This window comes from Canis lupus, chromosome 6 (genome assembly GCF_048164855.1).
Source record: "Canis lupus baileyi chromosome 6, mCanLup2.hap1, whole genome shotgun sequence".
Taxonomy (NCBI): Eukaryota; Metazoa; Chordata; class Mammalia; order Carnivora; family Canidae; genus Canis; species Canis lupus.
Window position 1 is genome coordinate 50470183 of NC_132843.1, and position 16136 is coordinate 50486318.

A 16136-nucleotide genomic window follows, 5' to 3' on the forward strand; every position below is an offset into this window, starting at 1 on the left:
CATTAAACTGTACACTTTTAAATTTGCATTTAATTGTGAATATGCTGCATATAAAAGTCAGGTTGGAGTTTTGAAAAAAGCCCGTACCAGCAATTCCTTCTTGGCCTCTGTGCTCTGGGCACAGTGGCAGGGCTGTTGTAGCTTTATCCTGACTCCTGCTCAGTGAACTCTACTCGACTACTTCTAGATCTAGCCCAGTCCAGCCTCAGGGATAACTTATCTGTAACCACTCCACCTGAAGGTACTCAAACTATTTTTAGTCCTTTATTATTTGAGAACGGGGCTATGTCAAGCCTGGAGATGAAGTAACAGAGAATTGAGACACACTTCTACCTATCCACCAGTCACACCAGGAAATGTACAACTGCATAGGATTTTAGTATGGTTGGTGCTACTTTTGACTCCTCCAGAATGGTCAGGTTGAAAATTACTCAGTGTCAGCAACATCTAATAGAGATGGACTTGGTTGTCTTCATTGAAGCAGGATGATAGAAAGGAGCCTACTCCATTTGTAGGCCTGTGGCGTGTCTGTTGTGTAGTTTTCTGGGCCATTTGGTTCAGCTGGAAAAAACATATTACTATCCAGCTCGAAGTTTGGGGTGTATGATGCATTTAAATGACAAGAAAATTCACAGCCACAGACTTCATCTGTAACCCTGGTTTATAATCTCTCACCTGAGCTGCTGGTCACAGGAAGGGTCAACTCTGCAACTGTTTTTGCAGTCAGGGCAACACCTTCTCCTAATGAATACTGGCAAGGGCAGGTTCTACTCAGGGCTTGTGAGTAAAACAGAGTAGCCTTGTGTTTGTGTAATAAGGAAATTTAATAGTTTCTTTAAAAGAAAAAGAAAGAGTATACCTTCATGTCCCCAAATAAATCTCAGATAGATTTAAATAAATATTTAAAAATATGTAAGAGGAAGCTAGCAGTCTATTAAAAGGAATTTTATCTGAGTTAAGAATAAGTAAAAGCTTTCTCAGATTTGAAGCAACAAGGTATTAGAAAGGAAAAGAAAAATAACCCAAATGACAATTTAAAACTTACGTACGCTGAAAAATAAAAGGAGAAAAAGCAGATTGGGAAATCTGTTTGTACTAATAAAACAGACAAGGGCTTAATCTCTAACATCTGATGAGCTCAATAAGGATGAGGATAAGGAGATCATTAATATATAGATGGGTTGTGGATATAAATAAATTGATAAAGAAATATAAGTAATAATGGGCACAGAAAAATTTTACTTTGAGTAATAAGAGAAATACAAATCAAGGCAATAGTCAAGTACCATATACTCCCTCAATTAGCAAAACATATTTAAGAACTGCTAACATAAAAAAAAAAAAAAACTGCTAACATAATCATGTGGAAGAAACTAGCATTTTATAGTGAGAACCAACATGATGTGTATCAAAAGCCATGCAACTGTTTATGGTGTACCCTTTATCCAGTTGCAGAAAATCACTTGTGAATTTATCTCAAAGAACTAATTACGATGGTGGGGTAAATTACCCTGTGCACAAAGTTTTTCATTATGGTGTTAACTATGTTAGTGAGAACATAAATGAAAATGTGTTTAGCAATGAAGAAATTATTAAATTAATTAACGATAATATTGCCTCAGCCTTTGAAAGTGATAATTGTGAAGCAGAGTATAAAATTATATGTACTGTAATTAAACTTAAGAATGTAAATAAATCTTTAAAAAAAAAGGAATGTAGATCCAAGGGAGGGATGGACTTGCCAGAGGTAATGAGTAAGTTTAGGGCATTGTGTATGGTGACAGTATATATTCGTGAATGTATACTATCTTCAGACTCATCAAGATGTACACATTAAATATATACAGCTGTTTTGTATGTCAGTCATACCTGAGTAAAAACAAAGTTTACCGTTTTGATTTTCTGCTCTGTGACCCCTTCCAATGTCTTAATCATATCATAAAAGTTACTCTGATCTGTGAGGTGTATGTTGTTATTGAAAATTTGGAAATTACTTCTAACTTGTGAAAGAAACATTTACAGATGAAACAGTGCAACAAATCAAAAACAGGATAAAAAAAGGAAAGAAATGTAGGTCTATGGGAAGAAATACACAAAAAGGAAGCTAGTAACTTATTTAAATGATAGATGATTTGCTTTTCCCTTAAAATCGTTTTAATCTTACTCTTTTTATAATACAGTGTCACAAGTTGGAGGTATGGTAGTGATAAGCAAGATTGATATGGTCCCTGCTGTTTAGAAACTTACTTACAGATTAAGGGGTCTATTTATGAAATAGATTCTTTAAAATAGAGTAATTTATTATGTATGTTCTGAACACACATATTTTATGCATACATATATTTGAAAACCCAAATATAAGGGGTTTCATTTTTCAGTACTTACTTCTTCATGGACTTATATGTTTAACTTTAACTGTAATTATAGTACACCCAATTTCACACTCTGCTTTTCTGGCTGAGCATTTTGTTGTACCTTCTACAATGTTACATGGTCTTCATAGTTCTTCATGAATAGAGCTGCTTCCTTAAGTTTTTCATTTGTGACACATTCCATGATAAACTTAAGTATCATTTTGTATGCTTGTTCTTCTCCTTCTGTTCTTTGCAACAGCCAGCAACCCCAACACGCACAATAGCAGCAACCCCAATTCAGACACTTCCACAGAGCCAGTCCACACCAAAGCGAATTGATACTCCCAGCTTGGAGGAGCCCAGTGACCTTGAGGAGCTTGAGCAATTTGCCAAGACCTTCAAACAAAGACGAATCAAACTTGGATTCACTCAGGTAGGATGACCCCACCCTTCACTTGGATCTTCCTCCTTAACTGTGTCCAGATCTGTGCTTTCTAGGTCCATAGAGGCTTCTGAGGCACAGTATGTTCCTCGGCCTTGCTGTCCCTTTGTATGTATGTATGTATTATTTATTTATTATTTATTTAAAATAAAGAGTTTATTTATTTGAGAGAGAGAGAGTGAGTGAGCAGGGCGAGAAGCAGAGAGAGAAGCAGGCTCCCCGTTGAGAAGAGTCCTCTGATGCTGGACTCAATCCCAGAACCTGGGGACCATGACCTGAGCTGAAAGCAGTTACTTAACCCACTGAGCCATTCAGGTGCCGCTGTCACTTAGTTTTATTTTATTTTTTTAAATTTTATTTATTTATTCATGAGAGACAGAGAGGCAGAGACATAGGCAGAGGGAGAAGCAGGCTCCATGCAGGGAGCCCGATGTGGGACTTGATCCTAGAACTCCAGGATCACGCCCTGAGCCAAAGGCAGACACTCAACCGCTGAGCCACCCAGGCATCCCTGTCACTTAGTTTTAGACTTCAACTTGTTCTTAGCCATTTTCTGCACTTACAAATTTAGACAGCTAGTCATATATTCAATTACAAAGTTCTGATTTAAAAAAAAAAAAAAAAAAAAAAAAAACAAAGTTCTGATTTAATGTTTGGTTAAAACCTTTAAGATTTCTCTCAGAACACAGGCCTCTGAAATCATAATTAGACCAATAAATGGTCAGAGTTTAAAAGATTGTGTTTGGGGCTACTGTAACTACAGTTAGGATTTTATTTGTAGAACATCTGGCTCTAGACCTTAGTGCTTTGTTTGTAAGATTGCAGGGCCTTTTATAGTAACTGAAAGGGAAAAAGTTTGAAAGACTTGTTTAAAAACAGATTTTGAGGAGAGAAGGGGGGCCAATGGAGACATACATACATTCATGTAAAATGATATGAGATCATTAGATGAAAAACAGTTACTGAAGTATAGATTGGAGTGGATATTACAGAATCAGGAAAAACCTGGTATTTTCTAAGAATATAATTCCTGTCTGAAGATTAAGCCACTACTGAAACACTATCTGAATTATTTTCAGTTGAAAGTAAAATAATGATTCTACCGTGGTAGATCAAAAACCAAAGATGATATCTTAATTTTCTGGTGTTTTTAAGAACAGACTTTTATTCCTTATATTTCTCTGCTCAGAAGAACTACATACATACATATTAGGAACATGAAATAATTTTTTAAGTAGATATAATTTTAGAGAAAATGAGGAATTTCAGTTGTGAAGAAACAAATTACAATTCAAAAAGAGTTTAGTACTTTTGAAACATCTCAACAGTCTGGCTTGTTTTTATTTTATTTTTTAAAGGTTTTATTTTTTTATTTATTCATGAGAGACACAGAGAGGGAAAGAGAGAGAAGCAGAGACACAGGCAGAGGGAGAAGCAAGCTCCATGCAGGGAGCCCAACGTGGGACTCTATCCTGGGTCTCCAGGATCACACCCTGGGCTGAAGGCGGCGGTAAACCGCTGAGCCACTGAGCCACCCGGGCTGCCCTTTGGCTTGTTTTTAAAAAAGAAAGCTGAAGATACAACTAGTTTGATAAGAGGGAGTTAAGCTTGAATGTTTAACTGCTAAGTATAAGGTTAGCATATCGAGCACTGCTTCAGCTTTTAGGCTATTAGCACAACATACTCTTAGGTTCCTTAAGAGATTGTTGCCTTAGTGATATGCCAAGTATATTAAGGCTTTTAAAAATCTTTAACTTTTACCCAAATAATGTTTACCCTTTCTGTGGCGTTTGACCCAACATATTTCTCTTTCTTATATGTAAAGGAGCATCCTTATGGTCTGGTGCTTTATGGTTTTTATCCTATTATTTGGCATGATTCTTCCTTTTTTTTTTTTTTTTTTCTCCAGAAAGACTGACATACCAGAGACAACATTTTGTAAAATTTAACTATGTGGATTAAACCATATATTACTGATGGAGGATGGGAAAATCAACTTTATTTTTAAGTCACATACCCCAGTTAGCTATTCAAAGATTGCTTTGTATCCTGTTGGTTTATATAAACACACAGAGGAAATTAGACATTCAAGTTATTAGTTTAAACAAACAAAAATCTCTATTCTCTGAGTAAATATACATGTTATTAGATATTTTAAACAGTGTTTCTCTTGTTTTTTTTTTAAAGATTTTATGTATGTGAGAGAGAAAGCAAGAGAGAGCATGAGCAGAGGGGAGAGGGAGAGGGAGAAGCAGACTTCCAACTGAGCAGGGAGCCTGACACAGGCCTCCAGCCCAGGACCCCCTGGGATCATGACCTGAGCTGAACGCAAATGCTTAACTGACTGAACCACCCAGGCGCCCTCTAAACAGTAATTTTCTAATTACTTAGTTGCTTAAAAGATTGCTATAAATGTCTCTCTATAATTGGGAGGCATACCATTGTATAACACTTTTGTCATATGTGATATATTCATTATTTCCTAATCCCAATCTTTGTTCCTTTTTTCCTGTTAAAAAATATCAGGGGCTTCCTGGGTGGCTCAGTCAGTTAAGTGTCTGACTTCGACTCAGGTCATGGTCTCAGGATCCTGGGATCCAGCCCTGCATTAGGTTCCCCACTCAGTCTGCTTGTCTCTCTGTCTCTGCCCCTCCTCCTTCTCTCTCTCTCTCTCTCTCTCTGTCAAATAAGTAAATAAAATCTTATCAAAGAAAAACATATCAGAGATATTATATAGTTCAGATGATGTAGGACACAACTACTTAAAACATTTACTTTTGTGAGGAAGAACTCAGCATGGTAGTAACAAGAGCACCAAACTGAGCATATATCAAATTAATGAGAATTAGTATATTAACTGAGGGGCCTGTTGCTTTTTATTCATTTAAATAATTTAGGGGCATATGGGTGGCACAGTTAAGTGTCAGCTTGTTTTTGCCTTGGGTCATGATCTCAGGATCATGAGACCGAGCCTCATGTTGAGCTCTATGCTCAGCACAGAATCTGCTTAGGATTCTCTCACTCTCCCCTCCTCTTCCTGCCCCTCCTGCTTGTTTACTCGATCTCTCTCTCAAGTCTTTTTTAAAAATTTAAATATGAAGTAAAATTGTATTATAAATTTCGCAAGGGGGGTGTACCTGGGTGGCTTATTTGGTTAAGCATTTGTCTTCAGCTCAGGTCATGATCCCAGGGTCCTGGGATCAAGTTCTATATCAGGCTCCCTGCTCAGCAGGAAATCTGCTTCTCCTCTCTCTGCCTGCCTCTCTCTGTGTGTCAAATGATAAAATCCTTAAATAAAATAAATCTCACATGGATCTGTCATAGTTGTCATGAGTTGATGGCATGGCTTTAAGTCTAGCCACCATTTTAAGGCATTGTTTATTTTTATAATGATATTTTTGATATGTTTTTGTGTACTTACCAATATTGTTACTTTTCATAGAAAGATAGAAGTTTTTCAGAAATTCTTAGCAAATTATGCAGATACAATGTCAGAAGACATTTATTTTCACCTACTACAGCAGGTCTTAAAGAATTGCAAGGTTTAGTTGGCCCAGCTTTCTGGAAGATAATAATCTAAAGAAATAAAGTGACCAAGACATGAATATATGTGACAAACAAAGCATGTTTAATGCCTGAATATACTAGGCACTTGGTAAATATTTGTTGATTAAATGAAGTAAGATTAAATAAATGTATAGAGATATCAATATAGATAAATCTTTATCTACAGATACATTTATATATAAATATCATGGATAGCATTATGCCCCACTCACACTATCCTGGTTCTTTCAGTTTTACTGTAATTGGAAGGAAATCAATAAGCAGTCCATTTCTGTTCTTAGAGATTGTGTATTCAGAGCTGTCGGTGAAACTTTCTGTGATGGTGGGAATGTTCTGTATTTGTGCTAAGCAGTACAATAGCCACTCTCCACATGTGGCTACTGAGCACTTGAAAGATGGCATGACTCTTCCCTTTTTTTTTTTAATTCCAGAAAGACTTTGACATAAGGAACTGAGTTTAAATAGAGACACCAATTGAAGTCCTGATATTCTCTAAACCTCATTTTATCATATAATTTAAACATTTAAATTTATAACTCTCTGTTAAACTTTTTATCAGAGTTGCACACCAGTAGGAAAATGGAAGTTTCTTAAAAAATGTTTTTTCCTTTCCTTAACTACAACCTAATGCAGGTGCTAATAAACAATGTGTTTTCCAAAATATGGTTGGGGAGGGGTGGGGGGAGTCAAAGGACTAAGATAATCCCAATTCAAAATAAGTGTTGCCACAGTTGTTGGGAATTGGCTGTTGCATGGTAGAATTGGCTGTGTAATACTTAGGACTAGAAATGTTGCCTTTCTGCCCCGCCACCAAACTAGCTGAAACGAGAGCATGAATCATTTAAACTCCATGTGTTTTTATTACCCGTATATAAAATAACTATTAAGATATGGCTTTTTCCAGATTTAACAAGAGCGATTCAGCCAGAAGAAAAGCACTGTATACATTTCAAAGGTTATAGGTTTATAAAGAAAGACATCTTTTGTAATATATTCAGGGGATCATTGTTCTATTGCTATAAGGTTACCAAGTTTCCAGTGCCCATGAAGGTTTAACTAAGTGGGTCAAACCTCTCTACTGTGAATTTCTGTCTCTATAATAGTTACAAAAGTAGTCTTTTAGGATATGTGTTTTTGTAACCAACTTTGAAATCCAAACTAAGGGTGGAAAATAGATTTTTTTCACTGCTTCCAGAAATATTTTATGGGAGGCGGGTAGGGGGAGTGCAGGGAGAGTGGGGCATTACTTCTAAATTTTAAAGTGATTTATAATAAGGAAGTTTGGCTAATTCAGAAATACCTGAAGTTTTATCTAAACAGTTAAATCTATTAACCCTGTAGGTGATACAGATAAATGATTTTAAGGATTATTTATTTATTTTATTATTATTATTATTATTATTTTAAAGATTTTTATTTATTTATTTATGAGAGACACAGAGAGAGGCAGAGACATAAGCAGAGGGAGGAGAAACAGGTTCCATGCAGGAACCCAATGCAGGACTCATTCCCAGAACTCCATGTCCTGAGCTGAAGGCAGACACTCAACTGCTGAGCCACCCAGTTGTCCCTTAAAGATTATTTAAATCATTGTGGGCTTGTTAGAATATTAGTATTATCTTTTGAAACTTAGAAATTCTTGATATCTTGATTGTTACATGAGGTAACAAGAAGAGACTGAAAATGCAGAGAATATGGGAGTTAAGAATTTTGTAATAATCAAGGTCTAACAGTCCTCATTGAATGCTGTGCTCAGTTTAAGGTTGGATGCTTTTGTGGGACCCAATAAATGGGATGATTGTTTAGTCTTTAGAACAGTTATTGGAGCAGCATCCTAGAATGAAGACTTTGGACATTAGTAAGATAAATCTCTTCTCTCTTCCTTTCCCCCTCCTGTTCTGTATTACTGTGCAGGGTGATGTTGGGCTCGCTATGGGTAAACTATATGGAAATGACTTCAGCCAAACTACCATCTCTCGCTTTGAAGCCTTGAACCTCAGCTTTAAGAACATGTGCAAGCTAAAGCCACTTTTGGAGAAGTGGCTAAATGACGCAGGTGAGTAAATATGTAAGACACAGGAAGTGACCAGTGAAATTTTACAGGAGAATTGTTTACACTTGGATTTGTTTCCTGTTGCATTATTGGTACTTCAGAACATTGAACCACACTGATGTTGAGAGGATCAATGTAAATTATGACTATAAATTAGAGAACTAATTTATTTAAATGTAATAATTACAACGTACACAATGAGCAAGAATTTTTAGCCTTGGCATATTTCTTGTATTTGAGCCAGGGTTAGGAATAGTTGAGGGAAGAAGATAAGTCCTATATATTTAGATACACTTGAAAAACAAATTTATAGATTCTTCCTTGATGAATTATCATGAACTTCTTTTTAAAAAAAAAAAAAGATTTTATTTATTTATTCATGAGAGACACAGAGAGAGAGAGAGAGAGAGAGAGATTGGAGCAGAGACACAGGCAGAGGGAGAAGCAAGCTCCATGCAGGGAGCCTGATGTGGGACTCGATCCTGGGTCTCCAGGATCACACCTTGAGCTGCAGGCAGCGCTAAATCGCTGTACCGCCAGGGCTGCCCTCATGAACTTATTTCTGATCATTTTTCTACTTTTGTAATTAAAAATGACCATATATTTCATATGTAAAAAGTTGAGCTGCTAGCTTTAACTTAGGTACGTTGTACTGAGATTTCCTTTTGGAAAATTTGAATTTTGAGTCACAGAATCAATAGGCTATGTGAGAACTGTAAGGAGCCATGGAGATCTCCTAGACTATAGTTCTTGTTGTAAATGTGAACAAAAGTCAGGTCTTTGGAAAAGACGAATCTGTAATGCCCACCTTTGGATGGTCTGCATCCATAGCTCTGAATGAGGCCTTAGCGTCTATAATCTTACTGAGTTCTACAGGTGAGAACATCTCATTTTATATAGTGTGTAAAGAAACTCAAAGATGTCTATGACATGACCAGGGTCATTGGTCTATTAAATAACAGAACCTTGTTTAAGCCTTAAAGAATTCAGAAAGATATGGTAGTGAATGATGTTTTAATGTAGGTTATGAAAACCCTTCCATGCTTGCTTTTAGCTTAACATATTTTGATCAGTTTTATTATTGGTAATATGTGTATTATATGCATGAATTGTGCTCCACTAACTTGGTTTCTGTGTTTTCTTCTTTCTTACAGAGAACCTCTCATCTGATTCAGGTCTCTCCAGCCCAAGTGCCCTGAATTCTCCAGGGCTAGGAATGGAAGGCTTGAACCGTAGGAGGAAGAAACGCACCAGCATAGAGACCAACATCCGTGTGGCCTTAGAGAAGAGTTTCTTGGAGGTTAATAAAGTTCTTCATGTACATGTGATTGTTTGTGTGATACTAGGTGCTGTAGATGATAAAAGATGGACTTACTTGCCTCAGTCCTTAAAGATGCTTATAACATAGTAGAGAACAAGAGACAAACCAGTTGCTGAACTTACTGAACATTGGAAACAGAACCAGAATACTTCCGGGTTGAGGAGAGTCCAGGCTCACATCCATGTGAGCACCAGGGTGACAGAAGCAGCAGCTCCCCTGGGATACATAGGACCAGGCTGGGAGAAGTGGCAGGGAAGCACTGGAAGCAGAGAAAATGCACAACCAAAGGCATCCAGAGAGGGAAAACCAAGAGGTAGAGCCGGCGACACACAAAACAGTTTGGTTTGACTAAATTCTAGCCTGTGTGCCTAGAATAGTCATTTGGGACTAGACCACTACAGGCTAGTAGTGGATCTCAGTAGTTCAAGTTAGTTCTAACAGGTATTTGGCCTCCTGTTTGTTAATTGCCTCATGGAATAACACAGTTAGAGCTTCTAATACAATTTTGACTTCTAGTTTAGAAAAGGGTTAAGCATAGTGGAAGGAACATTGAATCAGGAATCTTTACCCGTTCTACCACTTTTATTAACTGTGATTGGTCAAGTCACTTGATTTCTTATGCTAAAGTCTGTAAAACAGACTTTATCTGTAAAACACTTGCCTTTTCTGCCCCATGGGCTTACTGCCTACCTCATGGATCCTGTTGAAAGCATGTGTGTGAAGCACTGAAAAATCTCCTAAATTCCTACTAATATATACAGTTGTATTGATTATTAATTTTAGTCAAGATTAATAGCCCTTAAGATAAAAAATGAATATTCAAGGATAACTTATTCTTAATTAAATGAATAAGTTCAATAAATATATGTTCATTAGAATGTTTATCTATAGAAGTTCTTTGTTTAAAGTAGGCCAAAATGATCATATATATCGCAACTTCATTCTCTGATTTGTCCCTTCCCATTTGTTTATTTATGCCAGTAGGTTTAAAAAGTTATCCCCCCCAAAATTTTTTTAATTAAAAAAAAAATTAAAAGTTATTCCACAAGATGATTTTTCTTTTTCCCCTTTAGAATCAAAAGCCTACCTCGGAAGAGATCACCATGATTGCTGATCAGCTCAGTATGGAAAAGGAAGTGATTCGTGTTTGGTTTTGTAACCGCCGCCAGAAAGAAAAAAGAATCAACCCACCAAGCAGTGGTGGGACCAGCAGCTCACCTATCAAAGCAATTTTCCCTAGTCCAACCTCACTGGTAAGGTTAAAAAAATAGAGGATGATCTATGAAATCAATTTATTTCATGATAGTAATTTATTGTGTGTATATATACATATATATACACACACACGTATATATATACACATTCATGTTGAGTAAGTATATATAGATTTTTATTTTAAATGTTATCAAAGTAACTAAATCTCGTGTTATCATTAAGCCAAGAACTTAACTGATTTTTTAAGTGAACAATTTTAATTCTTTCCTATTTCATGATGGCTCCATTTTTCTCTTCTTTGATGTAGTTTAGTTTATTAGGTTACTCTAACTGTGGGAACAGATTTGCTAGATTCCAGTTACCTAAAAAAAAAATCTTTAGTTGCTTTTTATTCATGTTGGGTTTTGGAGTTTTTGTTTTGTTGTTTTTTGGAGAGGGAGCGAGGGAGAGGGAAAGAATCTCAAGCAGACTCCCCCACCCACACCCCCTCAGCGTGGAGCCAACATAGGGCTCCATCTCACAGCCCTAAGATCATGGAGCCAAAATCAAGGGTTAGATGATTGACCGACTAAGCCACCCAGGCTCTCCCATATTTCTATTGGGTTTTAAAGCCCAGTTTATTAAGCTTACATGAGGAAGTGACAGTAAATTCCCCAGATAGCTCTGAACTTGTATGAAAACAACCATCTCACATCTTCACTTCCAAACATGTATGGGGCCTTTCATTGATAACCTCATTGAGTAACTTCCACCAATTGCTTTGGAATAGTATTCTAGACTAAAGGGACATGCAGCGCTCAGGTACTCCCTTGATCTCTTAAGGATGACGGCAAATGTGACTCTGTATTTCCAGGCAGGCTTCCACAGATGACAGGATTGAGTTTGCATTTCTGATCTTTCCTTGTTAATTTGTTTTTATTATATTTGAATATCCATTCTGTACTGGATGGTTTTTAAACTGAAGTCATCATTAAGAATGCATACTAGTTGTTAAGAGAAGGCTGTGGTTGTTGAATGGTTGGGCTTTAATCTTGAAGTTTATGACATAGTAGTTATGAAAAAGACAGTCTTTAGACACAGTTCTGTTTTGTGTTTTGTATTTATTTGTACTAAAAGAAAGACAGTGTTTCTTATAAAACTGTAGAAATACTTTATTTCAAAAAGAAACTGTCAAAAAAAAAAAAGAAACTGTCATCTTTTTAAAATTTTGCTTCACATTCTTTCCATTATATCTTTTCATTAAAAACAAAATAAAAACAAAAACAAGACAGACCAAAATTAAAAGCAATCCAAAATCCTTGATGCTCTGATCCTATTGAATAATTTTCTTTTGTAGATTAAGTTGATAATCAGCATAATATTCCTTACTTGGAGTATTTCTTTTTAAAACCTTGGGCAGGGATCCCTGGGTGGCGCAGCGGTTTGGCGCCTGCCTTTGGCCCAGGGCGCGATCCTGGAGACCCGGGATCGAATCCCATGTCGGGCTCCCGGTGCGTGGAGCCTGCTTCTCCCTCTGCCTGTGTCTCTGCCTCTCTCTCTCTCTGTGACTATCATAAACAAATAAAAATTAAAAAAATAAAAAAAATAAAAAATAAAACCTTGGGCAAAGCTGTTTCTCTTATCCATGAAAAACCATCTTCTAATAGCTGCCTTTGAACATAGGTCTATTTTCTCAATTCCAAGATCAAAAAATGATTATAAAATTATTTCCTCTGAGGCCCTTATAATCCTGTTGTATCTAGAATTTTATTATTTTTTTAAAGATTTTATTTATTTATTCATTAGAGACACAGAGAGAGAGAGAGAGAGAGAGAGAGAGAGAGAGGCAGAGACACAGGCAGAGGGAGAAGCAGGCTCCATTCAGGGAGCCCGACATGGGACTCAATCCCAGGTCTCCAGGATCAGGCCCTGGGCTGAAGGCAGTGCTAAACTGCTGAGCCACCCGGGCCACCCTGTATCTGGAATTTTAAAGTATTTTTTATAGGCAAAATATGTCTTCAATATTGATGTAAATTTTTTTATTTTTAAAAATACTTTTGCGTATTTTCATTTCGGACCTCTAGGTGGCAACCACGCCAAGCCTTGTGCCGAGCAGCGCAGCAACTACCCTCACTGTCAATCCAGTCCTCCCGCTGACCAGCGCTGCGGTGACCAACCTCTCTGTTACAGGTAAGCAACGGCAAGGCTGTGCAGCTGGCGAGCAAACTGTAGGCCCATGACAGGTCTCTCTGAGAATTGTGAATTAAACTGCAAATTAAGGCTCTAACTAGAAATACATATTGCTTTTTTTGAAAAGTCATACATAAAAACCTGAAGTCCAAAAAAACAGGCATAATTAATTTTGTTAGAATACTTTCACATTAAGATTTTCTTATCTGTTCTTTCCCATGTTACTCTTATTTTCTACACTGTTCCCAGAAATACCTTTCAAAACTCCCAACTTTTTTTTTAAGTAACTCCTCTTCGTAAAAACCTTCAGTGGCTGCAGCTTTTTGTATTCAGGAAAGCATCCAAATTCATCATCAATTCATAGAAGGTTATTTCTAGTCTGGATCTTATCTTCCACTAGTCTTTTCTCCTTTCCACCCTCAACACACAGGAAGATTCCATCCATGCCTTTGTAAACATCTCCACTGCCTAAAATGTTATCCCAACCTGCACTTCTTTCTGATAGCAATGAAACTCTTCCAGCTTAAGTATCAGTTCTTTCTAGAAATACTCTTTAGCTTTCCCAGAAACTATTCATTTCTACCTGCTTATATTATAAATAATTATATTTTTATACTTTTGTCTTTTCCAATAGACTTTGCACTTCTTAAAAGATCTAAATATTCTTTTTGCAATCTCAGGGTCTAGTGCCTGACATTTACTATAAAATGAATAATTTTTTTTTCCTTTGGCCTCCTTTAAAATAGCACATTTCCCAAGTACATTTAAAATAACTCAGTGTTGTCATCAGAAGTTTTTTAGTGATATATGATGCATAAGGCATTCTGTAATTATTCACCAGCTTGATTATGTGCTAGTAAACTCTCGAAGAGATTTGTGATATTTCACAGTGAAACTTGAATTTAACCTAGAGTTAAGGAATTTGATTGTCTTCACTCATGTTTTAAGTTTGTTATAATACTTCTTTGGTTCTGTGATCTAATTGAATGGCTTTTAGAGTTATTAAGTTTCTAAGTCATTAGGAAATCTCATAATTTTATTTATTTATTTGTTGTAGCACTTTTTTTTTTAATAGGCTTAAAGTGGAGCCCAGAGGGGGGCTTGAACTCAAAACCCTGAGATCAAGACCTGAGCTGAGATCAAGAGTTGGATGCTTAACTGACTGAGCCACCCAGGCGCCCATAGAATAGTACTTCTTGACCTCTTTTGGGTCTTAGAGCTCCTTGAAAATTTGATGAGAGAGGTGTCTGAGTGGCTCAGTCCGTTAAACATCTGCTTTTCACTCAGGTTGTGATCCCAGGGTCCTGCTTCTCCTTCTTCCCCTCCCTGCTGCTCATGATCTCTCTCAGACTTCTTTCTCTCTCTCAAATATAAATGAATAAATAAAATCTTTTAAAAAAGAAAAGAAAATTTGATGAAAGCTTTAAACTTTCCCCTCACAAAATAGATATACTCATTATTTTTAGTAAAATGTAAGGAGGTTCATAAATAACGACTCCCATCAGTCCCCACCTCACCAGGGCCATTTTTGGATGCCTTAGGAGTAGACATTGCAAGTTAAGAACCCCATGTTTCAGAGTATATAGTATTCAGCACTTCAGCTTAGTAAGCAAACTGTGGATGATTGGTTGCTTTGTTTTAGGCAGTAGGAATGTCAAATTCCCACCTTTGAGGAACTCAACATCTACCATGGCTGCCATCGTCTGTTAAATTATGAACTGAACTTTACCTTCCCAACAAATTATAAGTTGTATTACATTAGGCCTAAAGGTAACCATTTTCCACAAAACAATTCCTAATGGTTCAAATAGAACTTAGTAGAATAGGTAGCTTTGTAGATTTTCTAAAAATGTGGAAAAAATCTGAAACAGAAGTTAATTTTTAGGAGACACACGTACTCAAAACTAGCTTAAAAATTTTCTCTCTGTTTTTCATGATCCTAACTGACTGATGACATTTTCCTGAACTCATTTAATTAGCCCACTTATGTGGATTTAGTTAGAACCATTTTCTGAGGGGCATCTGGGTGGCTCAGTCAGGTTGGGCATCTGCCTATAGCTCAGGGTCATGATCCTAGGGTCCTGGGATGGAAACCCACATCAGGCTCCCTGCTCAAATGAGGGGAGCCTGCTTCTTCCTCTCCCTCTGTTTCTCCTCCAGCTTGTGCATGTGCTCTCTCTCTCTCTCTCTCTTTATGTCAAATAAAGTCTTAAAAAAAAAAAAAAGCTATTTTCTGAAATGTTGGTGATTGGGGCACCTGGGTAGCTTAGTCAGTTAAGCATACAACTCTTGAACTCAGCTCAGGTCTTGATACCAGGGTCATGAGTTCAAGCCCAGCATGGAGCCTACTTAAAAAATAAATATAAATAAATATATAAACAATAACAATAGAAGTGTTGGTAACTTTTTTAGGATGAATTTCTTCTTTGGTTCTTAAAACAGTAGAACATTATAGGAAACTAAAATAGGAAAAATAATCACGAGCTATTTTAATTTTGCCTTTAAATCATATATATATATATATATATATATATATATATACACACACACACACACAATTCTTTTTTTTTTTCACACACACAATTCTAATAGTGTTTCTGTGTCCTAGTTTTTCTTTCTGTCTTACAATAAGTATCATTCCCTTACAGTTTTTACATTACTACTTTTGATTTGCCCTTATTGTATTTAATGGCTGTATCAGAATTTTATAAACATTTCTGCGTAGAGCCATCATAATTCAGTTCTACTTAGAATGACCAGCTTATCTAGTTTGAGTCCTGCAAATCTTGCCTCCTGAGAAACCCCTCAGTTTCTAAATCACAAAACTGGTCTTGCTTGTTCAATACCATTTCCTTTGTCTTTAGCACACTACCTAGAATGTAAGATACCCAATAACTAATTATTAAAGGAATAAAGTTTTCACTATTATAAATGATGCTATAATGAGGACCTTTGTACATATATATTTGTCTTAAATTTTCTTTCTTTTTTTTTTGTTGTTGTTTTATTTATTCA

General features: G+C 36.4%; 1 protein-coding gene across 5 annotated transcripts in view; it reads left to right on the forward strand.

Moving 5' to 3' along the window:
* The window catches only part of POU2F1 (POU class 2 homeobox 1), a 187006-nt gene that overhangs the window by 146097 nt on the left and 24773 nt on the right, over positions 1-16136 (forward strand). For all 5 annotated transcript variants that reach the window (XM_072830448.1, XM_072830452.1, XM_072830450.1 and 2 more), the window contains 5 exons: positions 2614-2787; positions 8278-8419; positions 9571-9716; positions 10811-10990; positions 13016-13121. In XM_072830448.1, coding sequence (XP_072686549.1) covers positions 2614-2787; positions 8278-8419; positions 9571-9716; positions 10811-10990; positions 13016-13121 — 748 coding nt within the window. The remainder of the gene's footprint in view (positions 1-2613; positions 2788-8277; positions 8420-9570; positions 9717-10810; positions 10991-13015; positions 13122-16136) is intronic.